General features: G+C 41.0%; 1 protein-coding gene across 1 annotated transcript in view; it reads left to right on the forward strand.

Annotated features, from left to right (window-relative positions):
* Positions 1-12,445, forward strand: part of wdr11 (WD repeat domain 11) — a 55,442-nt gene that overhangs the window by 15,046 nt on the left and 27,951 nt on the right. The window contains exons 10-11 of the mRNA XM_035172712.2: positions 4,073-4,249; positions 10,633-10,717. Coding sequence (XP_035028603.1) covers positions 4,073-4,249; positions 10,633-10,717 — 262 coding nt within the window. The remainder of the gene's footprint in view (positions 1-4,072; positions 4,250-10,632; positions 10,718-12,445) is intronic.

The following is a 12,445-nucleotide window of genomic DNA, read 5'->3' on the forward strand; positions in this document are numbered from 1 at the left end:
ATTAAACAACTCACACGTGGCTCAGAGTTGACTGAAAACTGAGAGTTGCCATTTAAATTGAGGTTGAGGTCTCTGTCAATATGACGATTTAAAGATGTGACCACTGCAATTCAATAAGATGATGTAGTAACAAGGTTTAAAAAAATAAATAAGACATGTCAAATGTAGTTGGGTTATTTAAATCAATAGTTGGGTATTTTCTAAACAAGCAGAAGGAAAAAGCAGGAAAACTATAAAATTACAAATGGTAGAACAGCGAGCACAAGTGTTTTGGATGAGCAGAAATTAATTTTTGTGTTGAAGAAAAAACCCATTTATGACAATGGAGGAATGTAGGCGCACTTGTTGTCAAACATCAAGAGAAGACTTCATGGCCACGACCTCAGAGAATTCACCACAAGATGCAAACCCCTTTTAAACCTCAGAAACAGAAACACACAACAAGACACTGGTAGAGTGGTGGGAAAAAATGCTGAAGACTACTGAAATAAAATTCCCCTCAGTTGATCCGCAACTAGAGGAAAGGGGAGCTCATGACCCAATGCCACAAAGTCCTCTGTCAAACGGTTCTGTTATAGCTCGGGCATGTACGGGAGGCACTTTGGTATTTATTGATGATTTCCCAGCTGACCAAAGCAATAGTAGGAATACAGAGGTATACAGGAGCTTTCTGTGTGCTCAGATTTAGCTGAATGCTCCATACTGTGAGAACATTTCATCATTCAGCAGAACAATGGGGTTGAACATTTGGCCAAAGCAACCAAAGAGCTTATCAGGGTGAATAGGTGGAGTATCCTCAACTGGCCGAGTGAGTCACCTGATCTCAGTCGGATTGAGCTGCGTCGCACTTGGTGTGGACCAGGCTAAAGGCATAGAGAGCCCACAACGAGCTGAAGAGCTGAAAGTGGCTGCAGTGAGAGCATCATCAAATTAACTGAAGTCAATTTTAATTATATAGCATCAAATCATAACAGAAAAAATCTCAGGGCACTTCTCACATATAGCAGGTCTTGACCATATTAATACTTACAGAGACCAAACAATGCCCACCATGAGCAAGTGTCTTGACAACAACTTCTTTTTGAGATGAACAAACCTTGAGCAGAACCACAGGGTGGACGACCACTTGCCTCAACCAGAGAATACAACGTATCTGCTGATGTTACTGTCTTTGGGTCATTGACTAAGTATTTTCCACAAAGTAGAAAATATGATGATTTTGTTTAGCTTCATGTGCTTCACCTTTGAAGTTTGTTGAACACAAAGTTTATACCACTATATGTTAACAGGGCTATATTTACCACACAATTTTTTCCATACTGATATTAACTTGCTCCAATTAACACTGAGACACTTAATCACTTAAATGTAGTTTCCATTTTTTCTATTTCCAGCTGAATGTGCCTAAGTCCAGAACCTGAACAACAGTATGTGTGACACTGCCCACTGTTACTCTGTGGAATTGTGTGTACTTAATATACTGTATATGTGTGAATGTGTGTTCATCAGGCCTTATTGTATCTTTTATTGTTCCTCTGTGAGCTGTTTGCGTGGGCCTCTCCTTCACTCTTAGCTTTAATGAATGACTACTGGTTTCTCCTCTGCTGCACAGCACAAGCCAGAACGATTCCCCAAGCTGAACGGCTCGGAGGGGTCCCATGGGTGCTGGGCCGTGCCTCCTTTTCACTTTTATCTCTTTACCATCTCATCCTTTTGCTTATATTGTGATTTTCTCTCTAACACATGCTGGTCTTATTCCCTTACACACACTCTGTCTCCTCCCTGTTGATTTAGAAAAGACCTGCCTATCAAAAGATGAATGTAGGTATACAATAGTAATGAAATTCAGGATTTCTTTTATTTTTATTCTTTTATATTATTCAGTTGTATTCAACGAAAGTTTGAGAGTGGAAGGCCTTGGGGAGGTGGAGCACTAGTATTTATGCTGGCATAAGAGGATTTTGCCATCTCTCCCCTTATATATACACACACACACACACACACACACACATACATGCACGCACCCACACCCACACGCACACACACAAGCACACACACGCATTACATGCACATACAGAGAAATTGAAGCCAGCCATTGCCTAAAGCAATAGCTCTGTCTGACATTTGCTGACTAAATCTCTTGTTATGAGGCAATGACACTGACCTGCAGGATGCTAATATTTTATGTAAAGCTATCTTGTGTTATGATGTGATGCTGATTGGCTGACCATAAGAAAAGCATTAGGCAGACCGGTTATTGCCACATGCAAGAAATGTGTTCATTTGCCTTCATTTTGTATTCTCATTTGTTATACCTTTTAATCTATTGTTTCTCTGGTTCCGGTTTTTATTGATGTGTTACCTTGTTTGGAATTATGTCCTCGTCTCATTTAATTATAACTTCAAGCTGTAATGACGCTCAGTTAGACAGACAATGTGTTCCAATGTGAAGGAGGCTGTTATGGTGTATGAATTGAAAACAAAATGGATTTTTCCACCAGTGCCGGTAACCACACTAAGGTTGTTGCACCCTCAGAGGATGACTGTCCATTAAATGGAGTCATTAACAGCCTAATTGTGACGGGCACGGTCATCAAAATCCAAGCTTCAGTAAAACAGAGTACAGGTTCAAGTATTTCAAATAAAAGTTAAAAAAATGAAAGGATCCGAGGCTTATATTTACATTGAATATAATAATATATAACAATAATAATGTTAAGTTTTATGACTGCACAATGAGAGTTAGCCTGCAGGGGCTGTGGTTCAGGGGTAGAGCGGATCAACTCTCTCTCTCTCTCTCTCTCTCTCTCTCTCTCTCTCTCTCTCTCTCAGCTGATGTTGATTTGTTTGAAATGTCGCCACGATATCAACACGAATGGAATGAATAGGCGTGAATGGGTGAAAAAGTGTACTGTAGAGCGTTTGGGACATTCATCAAGACTAGAAAAGCTCTATATAAAAACAGACCATTTTCTTAACTGGATGACACCTAGAGAAACTTCTCTGGCGTAATTGTCTCAACTCAGCACTCCCTTCTTGAGATCATCAAAGATGGTAAACTTGCTAACAAGCCACAACTTCATGAAATACCGATTCTAATCTGCTGGCTCCCAGCTGCAGTCAAAAATAATGTGAGTGTTTACATTTCAGCCAGAACAGAAGAGCTTTGGATTAGACTGCTGAGTTGAAAGTTTTATTTGTAAGAGTGCTAATGAGCCCTGTTACAAATATTTATCTAGAATTTAGAAAAAGGGAAATGAGAGATAACTGCACACTTCTCTCTGTGCTAAAAAGATTAGATTCTGGCTTTTATCTGTATCAGGGTATGAATGACAAGGGATGTGGAGGAGTAACACCTGCATGAAATGAGGGCACCATGCTGGTCTCATGTATATGCAGCTTCATCTGGAGTTGTAGCAGGAGCAATAATGATGCTGTTTAATAGTTGATGCTGTTGGTCCTTTAGCTGTAGTTGATTAGTTTGTGTCTTTGTGTCTGGTTTTATTGGCTTTTTGTCATGTCTTTGTTTATTGCGCTTCAGTAGTGAAATAGAGTAACCTTTTTCTAATACACGTTTATTATTTCCAATACACAGTTTGCAAACAAGTGAATTGTGCACTGGTGTGGTCAAATATACTGCAGCCAAGTTTTAATGAAATGTCCCCACGGATGGTTGCATCAGAGTAGCTGTCTGAATCCTGTCTTTTTCTTAATGCCAACTTATTCAGCTGCCAGACATATCATCTAAACTGGATCAGCTTGACTAATTTCACTGTACACTTATATTTTGTTGGACACGGTTAAATCAACACATACATTGAACGGCAGTGAAACCAACTTAAAGCATCAATAATGTGATGTAAGTTGTAATGTTAATTTATTGCAAATTGTATGAACTTGGTTGAATGGCCCTCACTCATCTCCCTCAAATTTGATTGTTTTGTAATTTTCTTTTAACAGTGCTATAAATTCGTTATTTACTGTGTAAAATATGTTCTAATTATTCCATTAATATAAGTCTATGGTAAAAATGTCCACCTTAAACTTGCCACTGCTTTGGTTCTATCTGTAGGCCAGACCTTGATTGCTGGTGAGAGTCTTCCTCCATCATCCAACCAGACGGAGGTCCAGTTAAAGTTCCTGCTGACCGGCCTGCTGTCTGGTCTGCCGCTGCCACCGTTTTCCATTCGCATGTGCCCACCACTCACCACCAAAAACATCAACCACTACCAGCCCCTGCTGGCTGTAGGTAGGTAATAACGCACCTCTGACACATATACTCACAAAACTCTAGAACTCAAAGAGGAGCAAGGCACTATGACTGGCAGGGTTTTGGGAGCTGTGATCTGCCCCATGAGAAAGCTTTAGGTAGTAGTTTGGGCAATAATCTAAACTGTATGGTGCTCAAAGTGTGGACCAAGATATGGGTTTTCTCTGGCACTGTCAGGTTAACAAAAATTTTGAAAGAATTACACAAACATGGATGTCAAAGTATTGAATAAGATTGTTTTCATCGTCAGTGTTTAAGTGTTATAACAGCAACAAAAACACAATGGAATATCCACAAAAAAGATGATTATGAATATTAAATACCATTTCTGCTGATGAATTCTGCCCCTAAGTCCTATACACTGTACCTTTAAATGATGGCTTTAATAATTAGAGCAAACTATCAGCTTGGAGTTAGAGTGTTTTTCAAACTTGCTGTTATTGTTCTAAACCCACTTGACATATTTCAAATGATCTTCCTCGAGTTTAAAGGGGACATAGCATGCAAATTCCACTTTGTTAGTGCTTCTACACGTTAATGTGGGTATCTGGCATGTCTACCAACCCAAAAACTCTGTGGGAAAAACACTCGCGCGTTTTGTTATAGTTCCTCTAAGTCAGAAACGTCATGCTTGAGTGACTCGATTGAGCTTCCTGGGTTTTGTGTCGTAACAAGGTACTGGAAGTCTCCCTACATGGCCTTGGCCCACCCCCACCTCATCCCCCCCCGTCCCCCCACACTCGTTACGCGGGTTTACACCGGAGGCTGCGAGGCAGCGCAGCGCCGTTCCCAAGTGCGCAGTCGCCTGGCTGTTCACACGGGACGAGCATTTCTCCGCTGGTCAGCCCGCGATTCACTCACATGTGGCATTTGTCTGGATCGTTGGGACTGGGAGGCTGCAGCAGTTGCTCGCGCATTGACCGCTCGCCCATGCGTGAGCTGGAATTTGTGTCAGCGCCACACAGCCAGCAGTGTGGAAGACTTCCACAGTGTTCAGCACTACTGTAAAACTGGCACAAACAGAGCCCCCACTCATTCGCCGAGTTTACACCGGACGGAAGCGCCGCTGCGAGGCAGCGCAGCGCCGTTCTCAAGCGCGCAGCCGCCTGGCTGTTCACACGGGACGTGCATTTCTCCGCGCTGGTCAGCCCCATAGACTGTATATATAAGGTCAGCCCGCGATTCTGCTTTCTCCGCTTGTTGTTGTACCCGTTGAATGTCGGGGTTTGGGGGTAAATGATGGTCTTCATTGTGGTATTTTGACCAAAGTATGTTACAGACATTTCATTAAGACCCCAAGGAACCATATCAACTTGTGGTAAAATGGGCATGCTATGTCCCCTTTAAAAATTAAAACGAATCTGACTGTGCTCTCAGCAAATAATGCAAAAGGCATAGAATTAATCTGAAATATCAGCCCCTGTTATTACTCCCCCGAGACAGCTGCAAGGCAAGAGAGACAGTGAAGCAGAGAAAGTTTGGATTTATTTGTTTTTGATCAGCATTGCAATTTTCATCAAAAGCTGTTCCCTCATCTTCCCCACAGTAATGATGCATACAATTACAAAGTCTGTATTTAAATGGAAAACTAAGAGCATCATTTCATATAAAACGTGTCTCTGTTTTTGTCTCTGTCTTTCCGTCTGCTGCTCAGTGTGTGTATGCACACACACTCCTGCCTGTGCACCTAAATTCATTTTAGGCACAGGCATACTGCTGTTCTCTCCCCATCGAAGCAAACCTTCAGTTTAGTTGTCAAGCTGAAAAATAGGCTACGCTCAGTCCCCTGATGAAGACCACGTAAATTAATCATACCTCAAAGATATATTGCCTCCTTTAGATCCACACACAAGCAGATGAATAATGACACCTTCAACCTACTCATCTTACAACCATTTTCACTGGGTGTCTTTGTCTTTCTGACATGTGCAACATGTCCACAGTGGTGGAACACCAAGACCTCTTAAATTCACTGCACATTATTACATAATAACTACAATAGTTCTAAAAGGCCTTGAGGGACAACTGCTCCACCATTCTACCTAAAGAGCTGTGGTTGTGGCTGTATTCCTAGGTGAGAACATGCTAAGTCAACCCAATTAGTATGCAAAAGACCACAATATGGTTTGAGGATGCATATTTGTATTTGCTCTAACAATGGCGCGATAGAGCCTGTGGGTTTTTAGCAACCTAACCCAGTAACCAAACTGCAAATCCATCCCTCATCATCTATGCTGCTTATTCTTTGAGGGTCGCAGTGGGGGTGGAACCAATCCCAGTTTACATTGGGTTAGAGGCGGGGTACACCCTTGAAGGGTTGCCAGCATATCACAGGGCTGACATATATTCACACATACAGGCAATTTAGAATATAGAAATTGACCTAACCTGCATGTCTTTGAACTGTGGGAGGAAGTCAGAGAACATGGAGAGAACCCACAAAGATACAGGGAGGACATGCAAACTCCACACAGTAAAGCACCAGCAGGCCGTTTAAACCCAGAACCTTCTTTCTGTGATAGCGCTAACCACTGCACCACAGTGTAAGAAAAAAAAATTAAAAGAGATAAGTTCACAGTTAAGAAATAAACCTGGATTTGAACCCTTGTCTCCTGGGTAAACGATCTGGGTTTTACCCAACCATCCACCACAGCTTCATCCATATGTGCTTTTTGTCGTTCTTCATACTACCTCACCTTCCTGCCTGAAGCCTTTCAGCAAGAAAGCTTTCAATACATTGGTTTAAACAGTGCACTAATTAACAAGCTTCATTCTTGCCACATTAGCTCTATTCTTAGTATGTTCTCGGCAGCAGACGCCGCTCTTTCAAAAGCAGCAAATCCAGAAAGTCTTTTCAGTCAGGGACCTGTCCTGTTTCTAATCAGAATGTGACTCTGGAGCGATTACAGTAGGACCACTTCCTACTGCAGATGGTGTGGGGTTGACTTGGCATAGCTGGTTCCCAGTGGCCCTCAGAATCTAAAAGTAGAACACGACATCCCCACGGTTGTCTCTCGCAGCATTATTGAAATGTGCCTTGTGTTGCACTTGCTGAATGCCGGCCACTAAGTGTGAAAGACTGGATAATCACAGAGGAGATTTTGATGAAAGACGCAATCTCTACTGAAAAGTGAAGGGTATGTCCTGGTAAAGTATGTTTAATTACAATAGCAGCTTGAGGCCAACATATTTCATTTATAGTCAAGTTCTTATTGTAGTTTTGTTAGGAATAATTCCTGTGCTATTACAGTAGAGTCACACTAACTTAAGAAAGTGTCATATTTGGAGTCTTGAAATCTGGTACTTTACCTCCTGTCATGCTTTATAAATTGGAATACGTTCCTGGGTTAGAATTGCAAGTGTCACCTCCACAGTAATGATGTCTAGGCTGGTTCTGTGACAAGTGTTCCGGCAAGAGATGGCATCTGTCACCTCTCCTATATACCAAGACTCAGATGATACACCTTATCAGTAAATCCCTGTGTGAGTCCTTAAAAGTTACAGCTCAGTTTCTCTTTTAGCTTCTGAATTACTCTACATTAGGGTTTCTACCATTCGGGAATCTGTAGGTTTACTTAATGTAGACCTGAAACAATCTGCTGTAGATCGAAACTTAGTTAAATAGAGACTATTGAGTGTCAGCGATGTGACACCAGTCAGAAGAACAACCAAGGGAAACCAAGTTTTTACACTTTCCACTTGGTGCAAATAAAGGCAAGAGATGAGCTCACTTCTGAAGGTGTGAAAGCACTGGGGGCTGAAATTGCCATCCACAGTTTCATTACAGTGAGAAAGAGGGTAGGAATCCCCGTGTGTTTCTGTTTTCTCTATTTCTGTTTTCTACTTTTCCCGTCTGTCAGTCTTTCTTGCACCTTGCCTCCGACAGGGAGGTTACATAAACGGTGCTACCTGCCTATCTGCCCAGAAGCACTGCTGTCTGGTCTCCTGTCGAAAAACCTGTAATCTGTATGAGTCGTGGCAGCTCCATTACAGATAGTTACAACACCTAGAGCCTTCCTCTCAGTCACCTGTGCACAAACTCAAACAATCCAACATCCTTTTCCAATCATTGGATGGCAGCATGACTAATTTATTTATTTGTGCTTTGCCCAACAGCTATTCTGTGCTGCATTGTTTGGATTTGATGGGAATGAAACAGCACTATGAGTAGAATAAAGTATCAACTCAGCGGAAACATACATTTTTCAATTGCAAAATGTGGGAAATAAACATCTACGCACTGACATTCAGGCAGCTAGTGAAGCATGCACTTCAAAAAGCAAAACAATTATCCGATGGACTGATTCACATTCTCAGCTCCACTGGTCTGTCATTGGGAATATCAATTACATTTGAAGTCCACAAAATATTCTATATAAACTCAAAGCCTTTAGTTTAAATTTCCAAATTTACTTCTGCTTCACTTCCCGGTCTGTACATGACCCTGAAGCCAGCAGCCGGTTAGCTTAGCAGCAGCAAACTGTGCTATGTCAAGTAGTAGTCCCCCCCTTGTAAAATGACAAACTAGATGTGTTTACACTTCAGTTTTGGTATGGATTTAAAACAAAGAGTATTCAGAGAGCTTTATGGTTGGGCAGCTCAGCTAACCAACTAAACAACTTTTTATTGGAAATGTTTTCCTAACCTAAAGCGGGAAGATTTGTTTTGTATTTGTCTCGTAAAAACATAGAGAAAAAACTGCACAACTGTCAAATACTGAGCAGCATTCACCATAATACGAAAATTTCTTATCTTATTTAGTAGCCTGTGTAATGACCAGCTGACCTGAATTATAAGGGAATTTTGGCAAATAATGATGCTATTTTCCATCATATTTCAGTTATCTTTTCCAGAATCACAATGACATCTTCTTAAAAATAGTCTCTTCTCCACTTCAAGGAGCAGGCTGCGTCTTTTGATCACCTTCAAACAGACGTTATGAAACAAATTAGGGAAATAAATATCTACTGTATGTTTATCACAGACAACCCACTTTTTGTTTGCCCAACTTCCTCCTGAAACTTCCTACAGTCACACTGCATGTCATCTATCAGCTACTCAGGGAGCAGGAGCACACACACACAACACACACACACACACGATGCATGCGCCCATGTGGCAGTGCCTGTGGGCTCTGCCTATCACTACCTCCAGATGTTGTGTCAGCATGTGGTTGTCATGCTGTCGCACGGTGCAGACTGAGCAGTACTTCGCAGAGGGACTGGCACATCAGCCCAGTTCCATCACACTCAGGATAATCATAGATCTGAATGTCCTGCTGCACCTGCTGGCGATCATTACAGAAATATATAGAAATCCCCCAAACGTAGTTAAACACTTTCTAAACATCATGAGAATTGGCTTTTATTTGCCTTCACATCTGCTACAGAGTTGTGTGCACCATGCTCCTGAGTTGAGTAGTTGTTTTAATGACTTCATGTCCCTTTCTTAAGTTATAACCAAAGCTGTTTTGTGCTATTTTTAGCTTATTTTTCCGATTAATGTAAATCTAGCCAATGGTATTATATAAACGCATAAGAAAATCTTTTCTAATCGTTTAACGGAAACGTCCTTATACTAAATAGGATTAGGTTTCTATGGTTCAGTGCTGAAAGTGTAAATAAGGGCTTCTTTTGCATATTCTTCAAACATGGGCTCTTATATAGTCTAGTAGAGGAACAAAAATGTGACATCACAAATCCCCAGAGGATGCAAAATCATTAACTTTTTAATTTTAATACATCAAACGAGCTCCTTAGTATAAATTTCAGTCTGGATTTAAACCAGGCCTTTGCTAAAAAACATCAGCTTTCCCTGCAAATGTTAAAACATTTGAGTTTAAATCAATTTATAGTTGGAAATGTTGCCCACATAAGAAGTATTCAAAAATAATCTCAAAGTAGGTATATCCTGGATTTTCTCTGGTATATTATAAACAGTTTGTCAACATTTCTCAAACCTTTTGATCAGTGTCAATGGTCACATGCAGTATTAACTCAGGGGGGGTTAGAGTTGGAGGTAGAGCTTCTGTGTTACTTCCCCAGCAGTGGATGGACAGTGTCCGTAGGCTGTGAGTTGGATGAGTCACAGATTGATGTGCTGCCTCTATCCCCACCTTCTGCATTGCAGGGAACACATGTGTTGTCACACTGACGTGTCATCTTTCTGAGCCCGCTGGAGGCGAGATGCTGCTAAGATAAGAACATGTCTTGCGTGTGACTTCTCGTCTTTCTGTGTCATATTCCTCATTCTCTGCTCTCTCCCTCTCTCTCTCTCTCTCTCTCTCTCTCTCTCTCTCTCTCTCTCTCTCTCTCTCTCTCTCTCTCTCTCTCTCTCCCTCCCTCTGTTCCTCTTCATCTCAGGCACCAGTAACGGTTCTGTACTGGTCTATAACCTGACCAGTGGTCTTCTCCACAAAGAACTCAGTGTCCACTCTTGTGAAGTCAGGTAAGATTTTTGTTTCTGTGCAGAACTTTTACATCGTCCGCACACTAGCTTACCAGTGAAGTGTGTGCAGTCGTGCTGCTTTTAAGAACCAATATTTGTAAAACAACATTCTAGCATTTTGGATGAACCCCAGTGGCCAGTCACTCAGCTCAAGGCGGATTGATTCTTTCTTTTTTTTCTTGATTGTTTTCAGGCTCATTAAAGTTAGTGGAGGCAATTGGCACTCACATAATTAGAGTGCCACCATGACAACTGTTGTGTTAAAGAGAAGTAATTCCCTGGCCTTCTTTATAAGGGTTTTATCTGCATATCTTAGAGTACTTCAGCTAAGTGCAGTACTTTTGACTTGAATAATTATACAAGCGCTACAAGAATACGGGTAATTCAAACAGATATAGAGATGGTGGTTAAATATATGGCCTACTGTATATTATCTACACGTAGAATGCCCACATCATACTTTGCTTTTATATGCAAATTAAATCAGAAAGACTGACAATTTTAATGTGTTGACAAGTGAAAGTCTGGTGATGGTCTCAGAAAAACCCTGGCACCATATACTGTGTGATCACACCAGAGCATATTTAAAGAAAAAAACAACAACTATGTGTGAACGCCTGCCTTCATACATATACTGTATACCAACAACTAACTGAACGGTAAGTGGGGTCCTGAAGTGTGGGTGATCACACACAGAACTGAGATGCACTTGAAAAATGGGACCGGCTTTGCAAACTGTGCAAATCCATTTATCACAACAACCCAATAAATTGCATCACAAGGCCCATAATGCACTGTGTGTATGTGTGTGTGTCGACCTTTGTGTAAGTGTGTTTGAGAGATTGTGTTTGGAGTAGAGGGTGTTTTAGATTTGCGATGCCCAATTTTATATACAGTATCAACACAAACTGCTGATGTTACACTTTGGGTACAGCCAGTGTGGTGTTGTATTTACCCAGTAAACACTATACATACTATCCATCCGTCCTTTAGTCATTTTGTTTATCCTATGAGGGAACAAAAAAACATACCATCTCTGCCATTTCACAATTAATTTGGAATAAATCTCAATAGGAGCGTCACCCTTCACTGATTTCCACACAAGGAATACAACACACTCTCTTATCTTGTTTACCAAACCCAATTTTCACAGCATCCACGTTTCTCACAGTATAGACCTGCTAGACTTGTCAACCTCGGGTGTTGAAAACTTTAATGTCGTGCTCTCGTATTACGCATGCTGGCTCGATGGAAAACCCCGGCGGAACACAGTCATTTTATTAGTTACACTTGTGTTTTTCCTGCTATGACAAGTCACAATATTGCCTGGGAGGAAAGTTTTATTTATTACACTGAAATGCACGCTGAATATTAATTAAATTTTCATTTGTCACATAAAACAAATTACTTGACTCTTTTGTACAGTGAAAAATGGGCCTAATATTTAGGCTTCTCCTGTAATGTTCTCTTAACCTCCGAACACTACACCATTCTCTCAAGTAGCTAATTAATGAACCTGTCAATCACACATCGCAGGGGCCATTCAGGGACAAGCAATCTTCATTATTAGACAGCATCCTCCTTCTCTTCAATACCAAGCTTTTGAAAAGGGAAAATAACAACTAACAACATCAGTAATATTGAACAGTTGTTGATGACATTTCTTGGAATCAATGATGAGACCACCAACACAATTAGGAGCTTTTTAGTTTGGAAACTCTGCCTGAT

The sequence above is a fragment of the Hippoglossus stenolepis genome, chromosome 12 (assembly GCF_022539355.2).
Source record: "Hippoglossus stenolepis isolate QCI-W04-F060 chromosome 12, HSTE1.2, whole genome shotgun sequence".
Taxonomy (NCBI): domain Eukaryota; kingdom Metazoa; phylum Chordata; class Actinopteri; order Pleuronectiformes; family Pleuronectidae; genus Hippoglossus; species Hippoglossus stenolepis.